Raw genomic sequence first — 12,630 nt, 5'->3', positions numbered from 1 at the left:
AACACAAGAGAAAAATCACCCTAGTCAGTAATTATCTTAGTACAAGATTCTAATCAATGAATTTACAAATATTATTCCAGGGACTTAATTAAGGAACAGAGTTATTAGCAACTCAAACACTTAGCATTTAAAATTTTCTAAAATACAGCAATGATAATTAAACTTGCAAACCTCCACATGAGGTATAGACTAGAATGGATGGATTTGTTGTATCTAAGAACACCCACCTGTTCTTCCCTTTTTTGTTTTCGAAGTTGTATTCCTTCTTCTTCTCTCCGCCTTCGCATCTCTTGAGGATTTAAGGCTTTATTCTTATAACTTTTCATTCTGTAGTTATCCCTCCCTGGACTAGCCATGGAACCTTAGGGGGAGAAAACATACAGGGATAACTCTCAAAACAACATAAGAGGCTTAGTGTAGGAAACTAAATTTAAGCTCACTGATTACATTTGATCAAAAATACTGTCTCTTACACCTCTATCATATTAGAGAAAAATGACCAAATAGTTCAGTATTTATTTCTTAGTCTTAGCACATTTCCCGATGCCTTAAGGACCACTTGAGACCCTAGCAACTTTCTTCAAAAGAGGTTTAGTTAGCTCACAGACCTGGAGGCCAGGAAGGTGCCAGCAGATGCCCCACTTGTGATGGAGCCTCATGCTAATTCATACACAGCAGAGAAGCAGAAAGGCAAAGTCAATGGGCATTTGTAGATGAGATAAGGAGACAAAGCTGCTGGCCCAAAGGGATTCTACACTGGCAATGAAATTAGGATACAAATTTCGGCAGGAACAAATCACATCTAAGCCTTAACAATATTAAACAAGTAACAAATTTGGGTTTAAAAATACTCATTGCCCTTATTATATTGATACATGATATTTCATGCTATAACCTACTCAGGGTTCACACATGAAGACCAAACAGTGGTCTACAGCAGTATTTTAACTGTAAGTTAAATGTGACAGATACTTAGTGATTACTTAATACACTACTGTGATAAGTTCGAAGAACATACCCAGGCCTGACCAGAAGCTACTGTTTAACCAGTTGCCAGGCAGTGGTGGTGCACGCCTTTAATCAAAGCATTTGGGAGGCAGAGGCAGGTGTATCTCTTGAGTTCCAGACCAGGCTGGTCTACATAGTGAGTTCCAGGATGGCCAGGGTTACACAGAAAAACCCTGTCTCAAAACATAAACAGAGAGAGAGAGAGAGAGAGAGAGAGAGAGAGAGAGAGAAAGCTTTCATCTATCTGACCTCTCTGATGTAAGATGCTAATTGGTTTGCAGATGTATAAGCAATAAAGTACACTAAAATATATGCATTAAATTCTGTGAAAGCACAGTAAGAAACAGCAATTAACTGTCCCTTAGGAAGCTCAGAAAGGCTTCAGTGTTGTTCTGTGAAAAAGGAGGAAAAAGGGGAAAAAAGAACAAGCATTTCAAACAGAAAGACTATATGAAGATATTCTTCTAAGTTTTTGCCAAACAGAATATATGAAGATATTCTTCTAAGTTTTTGCCAAACAGAAAGAATATATGAAGATATTCTTTCTGTTTGGCAAAAACTTAGAAGCCTAGCATAAACATAGAGCAGTAAGAAATAAAGTGTGCCTCAACAAAGGTCTCAAGCAGAAAGAGACAGAATGAAGTTATAAACATGAAACAAATATGGTTCCTGCAATCCAGCTGAGAAGTTCAAACTTGATCCGATGGAGCAGAACAAAAGGAAACAAGTGAAATCTCAATGAGTGTGCTGCTGACATTAACTGCAGTCATTGTAACAGATGAATCCTGACTTTAGGAGACTGTGTTGAGCTACAGATGGTTGGAAATACAGTTTGAAACACAAAACAAGGGTCCTGACTTGATTATCCAACGTCATGGAGAGCCACAAAAAGAAAGGTGACAGGAAAACTCTTCATGGTATTTATATTTCGGGGGGGGGGGGCAAGACGAAAGAAAACCAAAATAAATTGGGACAGAGAAGAAAGTAAGAGAAAATACAGGAGTAGGGACAGTGCAAGGAACAGGAGCCAGAGAAGTATTTGAGTTGCAGTGACATGAATAACACACTCCTCAACATATTTTACTCTTCTGTTGACTCATCAAGCAAATGAACCAAGTACCAAACAAGGCATCAGATTTGATAACCAGAGGTCACTGGTAAAAAGAGTAAAGCAAAGCTCACTACTAAAGGAGTTCAAATTAAAACATAATGGGCTAAGGACTCAAGAATGGGAAAAACTTCGTTTGTGGATTGGAAGCATAGTCTAGTGGTAAACCTCACACTCAGAATATATGAGACATCTACAGCTGGTCAAAATCCAGTTTTCACATATGTTTCAGCAATTCATATATACCTATGTGGTGGTTTGAATGAGATTAGGCATTATAGGCTCATGTTTGAATACTTGTCCCCAGCTGGTGGAACTAATTGGGAAGAATTCGGAGGAGGGGCAGGCTTTGAGATTTCAAAAGACTTGGGCCATTCCCAGTCTCTCTCCTTGCCTTGTGGGGTCTCAAGATGTGAATTGTCAGTAACTGCTCCAGCATTACACTGTTGGCCTGCTGCCACGCTCCCTGTCATAATGGTCATAAACCCTATCCCTCTGAAACTGTAAGGCCCAAATAAACTCTTCCTTTGATAAATTGCCTTGGTCATGGTGTCTTATCACAGCAATAGAAAAAATAAGTTAACCTACAAACAGAAACTAGAAACTGTTAAATTAAGGTTAATTAATAACAATGTCTGCATTCTCCTCTCTTTTTATAGATTACAAACCCTGGACTGGAGAGATAGTTCAGTGGTTAAGAGTATGTATTGCTTTTACAGAGGACCCCAGTTTGCTTGCAACACCCAAATCAAGGCAGTTCACAACTCCCCATAACTTCAGCTCCATAGGAATCCAAGGCTTCTGACACCTGCACTCACATATCCATGCCCATGTATAAACAATTTAAAATAATAAAAATAAAAGTTTAAAGGAAAAAATATATTTTTAAAACAAATTTTACTAACAGCTTAAGTAGAAAAACAAGGAAAAACTAGTTTCTGAAATAACAGTTGTTACTGAAATACTCTATTTGTACAAATAAATCTTTTAAAATTTTCTCAACTATATATGTGGTATTTTCTAGACTGCTGGCATTTAAACACTTTGAACACACATTTTTATCGTCAATATTCATTCATTTATTTATTTGTGCATGTGTCAACACCACCAGTCAACTTTAGGTTTCGATCCTCAGGAGTCACCCACTTTTCCAGTTAAGACAAGGGCCTTGGGCTTGTTATTTAGGCTCAGCTGGCTCTCAAGGAGCTCCACGAATCCGTGTGTCTCAAATACCTAACAATGGGACCACAAAAGTGATCCACAATCATTTTATTTTTAAAGGCAGGATCTCTCTCTGTAGGCCTAGCTTGCCTAGAACTTGCTAAATAGACCTGACTGGGTCTTGAACTCACAGAGATGTGCCTAGCTCTGCCTCTCAAGAGCTGGGATTAAAGGTGTGCACCACCACGTCTGACCAAGTGCCGCCTTGGGTTCTGAGGATTAAAGGTCTTCATACTTACCCAGCTACCTCCCGAGCCTTTCCAATACTATAACAGGCTTTTTGGACCACCAACCCAGATTATGACACAGAGACTTATTAATGATGAATGCTCAGCCTTAGCTTAGGCTTGTTTCTAGCTAGCTTAAAAACAAAACAAACAAATTAGCCCATTTCTATTAATCTATTGCTGCCTAGAGGCTCATTTACCTCATGTATGGACTGTCCATCCTGCTTTCCAGCTTCCTCTGTGTCCAGCTGGCCGGCTCCTGGCTCCCCTTTTCTCTCTGCCCACCTGCCCCATCTAACCCTCCTCTGCCTAGATATTCGCCGTTTACCTCTTCTATTAGACCAATCAGGTGCCTTAGGCAGACAAGATAAAACAGCAACACATCTTTCCATAGCTAAGCAAATATTCTATTCCACAACAAATATTTATCTTTATACATGTATTACAATCATAATTATTACCCCATTGTGAAAATTACAAAACTAGCCATTTTCTTCAAGGAATGAAGCTCTAATCTTTACTCCTCACAATTGTTTGGGTCACTTTGGGCCCTTCTCCCCCACAACATTTTTGCATTCTAGATCCCTCTTAAATTATTAACAAATTTATAATCCAAATCAAAGGTAGCTCGAAGAACAAACTTTCTGCATCTTTGCCTTCTTCACTGTTATCTCATCCAGAGAAATTTACTTAGCTGGAAAACAAGTTTTTTTAAGAACTGGAATTCAAAGGCTTGAACTGAACAAAAATTATTTGAAATATAAGAAATGCTATCCAGACATCTTAAAGTTGCCAACCCGAGGTTTTTGTTGTTGTTTGCTTGCTTTTTCATTCCTAAACTTATTTTTATCCCGGTTCTTACAAAAACCACATTGGATGAAGTTAGGCACATAATGAATCTGAACTTCCAAGAGTCTTTGTTTTTCTGATATTTGTTAATGCAATTTCTCAAGTCAGTAAAGCATCACTTTTCTGTGCTTGGACACCTCGCTAGAAAATAACAAGCCAGTACAGAGAGGGGAGTGACAATTCTGAGTCCCCTACGACCAAATACACAGTACTTCGGTGCGAAGCAAAGTTTCCTGCCTTCTTGTAGCAACTCTATTTCCTACAAAACACCAGCCGTTATTGTGGACTGAAACTGAGAGGCAAGTCAAAAAGCCTCCTGTCTTTTTCCCCTTATTCTTTGATGTGTAGAAAAAGCTCACGTGTAAATGTCATGGTTGACATCTTGCTATGCCCTCTCATAGCTTCCAAATCCCTACATCTATTATGTATTGCATTTTCATCTTCAAACAGGGAAGCCAGCTGACAGCAGCACGGACAGGGTTCCTGGCTTTGGGACAGGAGGCTAAGGACACCTGCTCGGGTGCCGCACGGAGGGTTTCCAGGCCGTCCTGTCCCCCCTACAGGCACGGTGACAGCCGCCGGACACCGGGATGACCAGGAGCCGCGAGCAGGGCGGGCGGGACCGGAGGCGTGACCGCTGCCACGCCCCCAAGCTGCAGCCCTCCCGGAGCCTGCGAGCCCCGGGGCGCGGGCCCCGAACCCTTCCCAGGGACAGGGACGTGCATACCAGCAGCAGCCCGAGGTCCCAGCCCCGCGCCAGCCCGGCGGGCCTGCGTCACTCACACTTACACATTCACGCTGTCCCTCCCGAGCCCCGACTCCCAGTCTCCCGCGGTGACCACAGCTGCGGACAGCACGGGGTGGACGCTCCACCTCGTCCGCGACCGCGGCTCGCAGCAGCGATCGGTTGACCAACCCAAGATGGCCGCCTCCGGCGCCCCTTCCTCAGACCCTAAGCCGGCTCCCAGAAGCCCTTGCTCTAGCGACCAGGGCGGAGGGGGCGTGGCAGCGAGCGTGGCTGCAGAGGGGCGTGGCTGCTCAGCTGGTGGCTCCCTGAAAGGGAGCAGCTCTCTTCAGCCTTAGGTTGCAGCTGCCTGTCAGGATGGTCACTAGTCCTCCCTGTGCCTGCAAGGGCGAACTCTCCTTTGTTCGTTCATCCATCTACCTTTCCATCCTAGAATAATATTTTGAGAGGGCTGTATACCCAAGAACCGATTTATTATCGGGGATCTAGCACCCAAACAGGTTTTGTTTTGTTTTATGGGGTTTTTTGTTTTTGTTTTGCTTTGGGTTTTTGTTTGTTTGTTTGTTTGTATTGTTTTGTTTTTGGAGACAGCGTTTCTCTGTAGCTTTGGGGCCTGTCCTGGAACCAGCTCTTGTGGACCAGGCTGGCCTCGAACTCACATAGATCCGCCTGTCTCTGCCTCCCGAGTGCTGGGATTAAAGGCATGCACCACTATCGCCCGGCCCCAAACACGTTTTTTAAAAGCAGAACAAAAACTCAAGGCTTATGAAACTCAGATGCAGCCTTTTGCCTCCTTCCGCTTTATAAACTTCTTACAATGTGCTCTGTGTGTGTGTGTAGCACTGGCCATCATGTAGCTCAGAAAGAATAATCACCTACAAGTCTCCTGCTTCAGCCTTTAACACCTGAAGGATTTTAATAAATGTTTCCTATCAATGCTAGAATTAACTTCAGGTGAAGTACTCCATACTATAGCAAACTCACCCAAGCCCATAATCCACCCTGAAGAGCTAACAAGCAGTAGTGGAGGCAGCAGACTAAGGCCCATGGGCAACGCTAAGCTCTGAATATGCAAGGCAAACAGCATGATTCAAGTCACAGTGAAAATTTCAATGTATTAGAGTAGCTAAATGTCTGGTTACTGAAATATAAAGAGATAAAAAAAAATGATTCTTTGTCCACGTGTGGAACTGAGAAGGGAAGCTTAACAAAAGGAACCTGGACAAGACTTTCCAAATACTAATACTGTAAGCAGCCTGTCTGCCAAGAATGAACATATTCTAAAGAGACACTTAGATATTTTTTGCCCACCAGACTATTAGAAGTACAATCCTATGAAATTAGAATTTCTACAGCAATCTCCTGTTAGACAAAGGACTGTCTGAAGCCCATGGGGTAGCCAGGGAGGAACGTGTATTTTGAAGAAAGATTTACAGCTTGTCAGATCACCTTGCAGGACAGCATGGGAGCAGAGACAGTAGTGGACAAAGAAACATGCCATGACTGGACTGCTGAGTCATAAGTACTTCATGACTTGTCTTTAAATATCTGTAGATTTATTCGCTGTAGTCTCAGGGCTGAGTAATGTTGTGGAATATTCTGTTAAGTATTAAATTCCTGGCTAGTGGGAATCTGCTGCCACTGATGTAATAAGCCAACCAAACTGAATTAATAAATCCAGGTTTATTCTAAGCAAAGCATTCCTGAATGGCTTTGGGTATATTTGAGGAGACCACGAGAGGATCCCAAGAGGTGGGGACTTTTAATGCCCTTGGGGGTGGAGCATTTGGTGGGCTTTTTTCAGGGGTGGAGATTAGACTGAAGCAACTCTAGGGGAGAGGGCTTTGGGTGGAGCCTCCGAATTACACTGAGTGGAGATGTGTCACTATAACTGGTTTAATAAAAAGAGAGGAATGGCCAATAGCTAGGAAGGATTTCCAGGCAGAGAGGATGCTGGGAAGAAGAAGAGGAGACATCAAGGGATGCAGAGCAAGCAGGATGGGCACCATGGAGACGGGGTGATAAAGTGATCAGGCAGAAAGTAAATTAGTAGAAAGGAGTTAGTTTAGTCAGGCAGGGGTGGCGCACGCCTTTAATCCCAGCACTCAGAAGACAGAGGTGGGCGGATCTCTGTGAGTTCAAGGTCAGCCTGGTCTAAAAGAGCTAGTTTGAGGACAGGCTCCAAAGCTACAGAGAAAAATGGAAAAAGCCAAAAATGAGTTACTCTAAGTTATAAGAGCTGGTTAGAAACAAGCCTAAGCTATCAGCCAACCAAGTTTTCATAATTAATAAGACGTCTCCTCCATGTTGTTTTTGGTGAGTTAGTAGCCCAAATAAAAATCCATCTACAGAATAATGCCAGTTCTAATTATATATTGATTTTCTCATCAAGACTCTTCTAGTTCCTAACTGATGTTGTCCTTATGGTGTTGGCTATCTTGTTGGGCTAATAATATAAATATGTATGTAGATATATTTGAGTCAGGGTGTATTAATCCCAAAGATTTGAGGAGAAGGACCACTAATCCGAATCATCACTGTCAGGTTAATTAAAGCAATGTAGGAGGAGGGCCTGCTTGTTTGTCCCAGCAACCCAGCTAGCTTAGCCCCGAAATAACCACATAGAAACTGTATTAATTAAATCACTGCTTGGCCCATTAGGTCTAGTTTCTTATTAACTAACTCTTATATTAATTTGACCCATTTCTAGTAGTCTGTGTATCACCATGTGGCAGTGGCTTACCAGGTAAAATTCCCAGCGTCTGTCTCCAATGGATCCATGGTGTCTCTCTGACTCCGCCCTTCTTTTTCCCAGCATTCAGTTCTGTCTCCCCGCCTACAAAAGTTCTAACCTATCAACAGGCCAAAGCAATATCTTTATTAATCAATGAAAACAACACATGGCCAGAAGGACCTCCTACACCATTTCCCTTTTTCTGTTTAAACACAAAGGAAGGCTTCGACTTTAACATAACAAAACTACATATAACAAAACAGGTATCAAGAAAGAATTACAGTTAAAATATTTATATCTACTTTATCTTTTATCATAACTAAGGAAAACTATAACTATAAATTCTTCAACTCTACCAAAGACTCCAGAAGGATATAATATGTAAACAGGAAGTACATTATAAACAACTTCCAAAACTCTAGAATTGACAGAGACATCTTGCTACCTGGACAGTCACCCAAAGTTCTTCTGTACCACTGGGGTATCCATCTTCAGCCTATAGGCCCATAGTATCCAGCAGACTTTTCCATGAAGCAGGAAAATTCTAAGACAGTTCCACCTATATTGGCAGTTTTCAGTCACTTTCTCCTGTGTCCTGCAGAATGTCTAGCAGACTCTTTCATGAAGCAGGAAACCCAAAGAATCATCTCACCTTTAGGCAAGTTCAGCACTCATTTCTCTGTGTGTCCCACATGTCCAGTTCACCCAACAGGGGAAGATAAGAGCTGTTATAGGGGAGTTCCAAATGGGGGATATGGCATGCAAATAGGAAGGGATATAAAGCAGAATATAACAAGGTGGTCATAATAAGGTATTAATAATAACATGTCACTATAATAACCCTCTGAAACAAAGGTAGAGTTGCAGGATGGTCATAATAACTTTTCAAACAAAGGCATGGTTGCTGTTTCCTGGAATATGCAGTCAATACAGAATCATTTATAGTTAAAGTTACAGGTGAGATAGAGTTCAATTCTTGAAAAAGAAAAGTTTAATCATGAACAGGAATGAATCTAGCTTGTCTTGTCAATTCCAGCAAATGAGAGTAAAGACCATTATCCAAATTCTTTGGTCAAATTATGCAAGATTTATTTTCTGTCAGTCCGAAGAGACTATTTCCTTAAAGTAGGTTTGAGGAAATAGCACTGGACACAGGAAAAGGTTTGTATAGACCCAAACCAGCAAGGTTTTTTTTTTTTAAAGGTTGGGGGACTTCCAAAGGAATTTTGTTATGTATAATTTTGACAGAACATGTTATTAGGTTGGAAGTTAGGGTATATGGTGTTGAATGAGTCATTCCAGAAAAATAAGTCAAGGCATGGTCAAATACAAGTTTTACAGAAAACAGGAATGGACTTATTTTGACCTTGTAACAAAATGGCTTCTAATGTTAAGATGTAAAAGGCTGAACCATCAGTCTTTTCTATCAGATGACTTAAGAAGGAAGCAGTCTGGTTCATCAGAAGTTCTCATTGTGTGGTCTTGCCTGAATTGAAAGTTCCTATATATAGATCCCAAAGACCTCCAACTTGCAGACATCCATCTACCTCAGCCTCCTGAGTGCTGAGATTAAAGGTGTGTATTACCTCTTCTGACCTCAAAACAATATTTTTAAAGTTAGTTCTGAAGAAATATAGTATAAGAATAAAAGAGGAAAAATTAAAACCACAATATCCACTAAGAGACAAGAAAAAATACTTAATTTTCAAATTAATCACCTCTTGGGATTAGAAACTACTATTATAAATATTATTTATATATACAGTATTCTGCTTGCATATATGCCTGCATGACAGGAGAGGGCACCAAATCTCATTCTAGATGGTTCTGAGCCATTTTGCTGAAGATTGAACTCAGGACCTCTGAAAGAGTGGCCAGTGGTCTTAATCTCTGAGTCATCTCCCCAGCATGGCCCCAATACTACCACAAGTTTTAAGTGTATCTGTCAAAGGGAATTTCAAGGATAAACAGGAAGTTTCTCAGAAAATAGAACAGAAGGAAGAAGAGACAGAAGATCAAAAAATACAATTTTTTTAAAAAGTACAAAATTAGATAGCAAATTGAGTTCCCCTAACTGCATGAAGGAGTAACAGGCAAACAGAGAAAATTAATTTTGAAGGAAATAAAGTAGGAGATCATTTTGCCAAAACACTACCTCTCATTTTGTTTTTATGTTTTGTTTTGTTTTGTTTTTTTAAAGCAGGAGTAAAGAAAGAAGCAAAACAAGGAGAGTGGGGCTGGAGAGATGGCTCAGTGGTTAAGAGCATTGCCTGCTCTTCCAGAGGTCCTAAGTTCAATTCCCAGCAACCACATGGTGGCTCACAACCATCTGTAATGAGGTCTGGTGCCCTCTTCTGGCCTGCAGACATACACACAGACAGAATATTGTATACATAATAAATAAATAAATATTAAAAAAAAAAACAAGGAGAGTGGAAAGCATAGAATTCAACACTAATCTCCAACTAAATGAGGCAGGACAGAAATAAATGTGAGGAGGAATTGAGCTTAGGGTTTTAAGACTGAGGATTGCAGCTCATGCTCCAACAACTAGATCTGGCCTCTTATCCTGAATAAATTGATTAGAAGAGACAAGTAAATAGTGAAAAGCAGAAAGGGGCGACTTATTCCATGTGGTCTCAGTGGGAAGGGAGACAGGAGATCCAATGACCTTTCAAGTTCCTCTCTGGGGTCTTAACTTGAGGTAATATTTAAGGACAAGGCATGCAATACCCATGAGTCAGCAGTCCAGTCATGGCATGTTCCTTTGTCCACGACTGTCTCAGCTCCAAGTCTGTCCTGCAAGGTGATCTGACAAGTTGTGAATCTTGCCGGGTTACAGAAGACGGCTTGCCACTTTCTTTCTAAACTAAACCTGTCCTGGAGCGAAGGATGAGTCTCTGGGGAAGCTGGTGATGGAGGAAATCTACCCTGTGTTTAGACATTTCACAAAGTTTTCTTTTATTCAGTCCTTCAAATTCTTTCCCAGAAGTTTCCTGTTTTCTGAATATTTTTTAAATACCTCTAGGGAATTGACTTTTTTATTGTTGTTGAACTCTCAGCTAATTGGTAACTATTCAAAATCTGCTCATTTTCTAACTGTCAACGTTCTGTAAGAATACCATTTGCTTTTATAATCACTCCTTGACCCCCTTTAGTAGACATTACCCCATCATTTAAAAATATTATACTTATCAGATTACGACCCTCCCCATTTAAATACTTTAAAGCTTCCTCAGAGCTCATAAGTGAGCCGACCCTGCAGCTCTAATCTGACTTTGTCATCCAGTGGTTTTCAACCTTCCTAATGCTGAGACTCTGACTCTTTAATACGGTTCCTAATATCATGGAGACCCCCCCCAACCATAACATTATTTTAGTTGCTACTTTATAAGTGTAATTTTGCTACTGTTATGAATCGTTATGTTAATAATTGTGTTTTCCAAAGGTCATAGGCCACCCTGTGAAAGGGTCCTTTGGTCCCCGCCCCCACCCCTTGAGTTTAGAATCACTGTTGTAATCACTCTTCTCCTAGCTTGGCACATTATGGTTTAGTCAGGAAAAGTTCCTCAGTCTTAGGCTTCTTTCTTGTTAGTTTAACGTTGTTCATCAGAATGTCCACCTCGTTAAACAGAACGTACCCTGACATCAGTAACTCTGTAAGACGATTTTCTAACATTAATACTGTCGTCCTAAAAGGAGAATTTCTTACAGCGGTATCTTTATGAGTGTAATGTTAAGTTGGGAGTGTCACCCCAGCCCTTGGCATCCATCCTAGCCCCCTGGCCTGGGAGTTGCATTGGTCTGGACTCCAAATCCCAGCACTCCCACAGGGTATTTAAGTGGATGTCCAGAGGAACACATGGTCCCCAGTTTTGCATGTGCTCAGCTGTTTTCTGTCTCCCATGCCATGCTCTCAGCCACCTGAGAGTGCTGTAGTGAATAAAACATGGGTATTTTAATTCGGTTTGATTGGGCCTGATTGGATTTCTGTGCGGGGCGGGGAGGGGGGCGGGAAGCGGCTTAGCTCATTTCCTAACAGCGAGAAGACTTCCTGACATTTGTACCTTTGTTACTCAGTTTTATTTTCTTTGTAACATTTATGGTATTAATTTCATTTCTTTTTCACAACTACCTCACCAGAATGCCCTGCGTTTTGTGTATTTTAGTTCGCAGGCTGCCTCCAGGTAGAAAGAACACTTCTAGCGGGAACACTGGGGAGATTCTAACTACAGGGGACGTGCAACTTTGTAACCTGATGAACGAACCTGCTTTAACTAACCTGCAGAGTATAATTTAGAGTCACACACACACACACACACACACACACACACACACACACACACACACACACACACACACACACACACACACACACACACTTAGATGGCTTTCAAAGATCTCAGAACCTAGTTTTTCTTTCAGCAAACCTGGCGTGGAAACCGCGGCGGGAGAGTGGGAGGGACCGGGGATGCTCTAGCAAACGCTGCTAGAAAAACTCACCCCAGGTCCCAGAATGCACCACAGCTCGGCCGCATCTGGAGAGGGGAATGCTGGGATCTCTCCTCCGGCGTTGAAAGGGCTGTTGTGGCTGCGGTACTGCGGAGGACTCTCGGAGACTAGGGCTCCCTTTCGGTTCGCGGTGGGGCACAGTCTCAACTGGCCTGACCCACGGCACTCGGGTGGGCTGTGCGGGGAGCGGAGCCGGACGCTGGTGGCTCCCGCGGTGCTGAGGGGC

At 41.9% G+C, this 12,630-nt stretch overlaps 1 protein-coding gene across 5 annotated transcripts in view; it reads right to left on the bottom strand.

Moving 5' to 3' along the window:
- Kpna5 (karyopherin subunit alpha 5) overlaps window positions 1-12,630 on the bottom strand; it is a 66,319-nt gene that overhangs the window by 42,823 nt on the left and 10,866 nt on the right. For 2 of the 5 annotated variants that reach the window (XM_085690157.2, XM_085690162.2), the window contains 2 exons: window positions 7,902-8,010; window positions 228-361 (listed from right to left, as the gene is read on the bottom strand). In XM_085690157.2, the coding sequence (XP_085546283.1) occupies window positions 228-356 (129 nt within the window). In that variant the 5' untranslated portion in view covers window positions 357-361; window positions 7,902-8,010. Of the gene's footprint in view, window positions 1-227; window positions 362-5,202; window positions 5,352-7,901; window positions 8,011-12,395; window positions 12,523-12,630 lie in introns of those variants that run through there. The other 3 variants (XM_085690151.2, XM_048425533.3, XM_048425535.3) reach the window with 3 other exon arrangements.

Source organism: Myodes glareolus, chromosome 1, assembly GCF_982192425.1.
Source record: "Myodes glareolus chromosome 1, mMyoGla1.1, whole genome shotgun sequence".
NCBI classification, from domain to species: Eukaryota; Metazoa; Chordata; class Mammalia; order Rodentia; family Cricetidae; genus Myodes; species Myodes glareolus.
The sequence above is the reverse complement of the archived record's forward strand: the minus strand, read 5'-3'. Positions and strand labels throughout refer to the sequence as shown.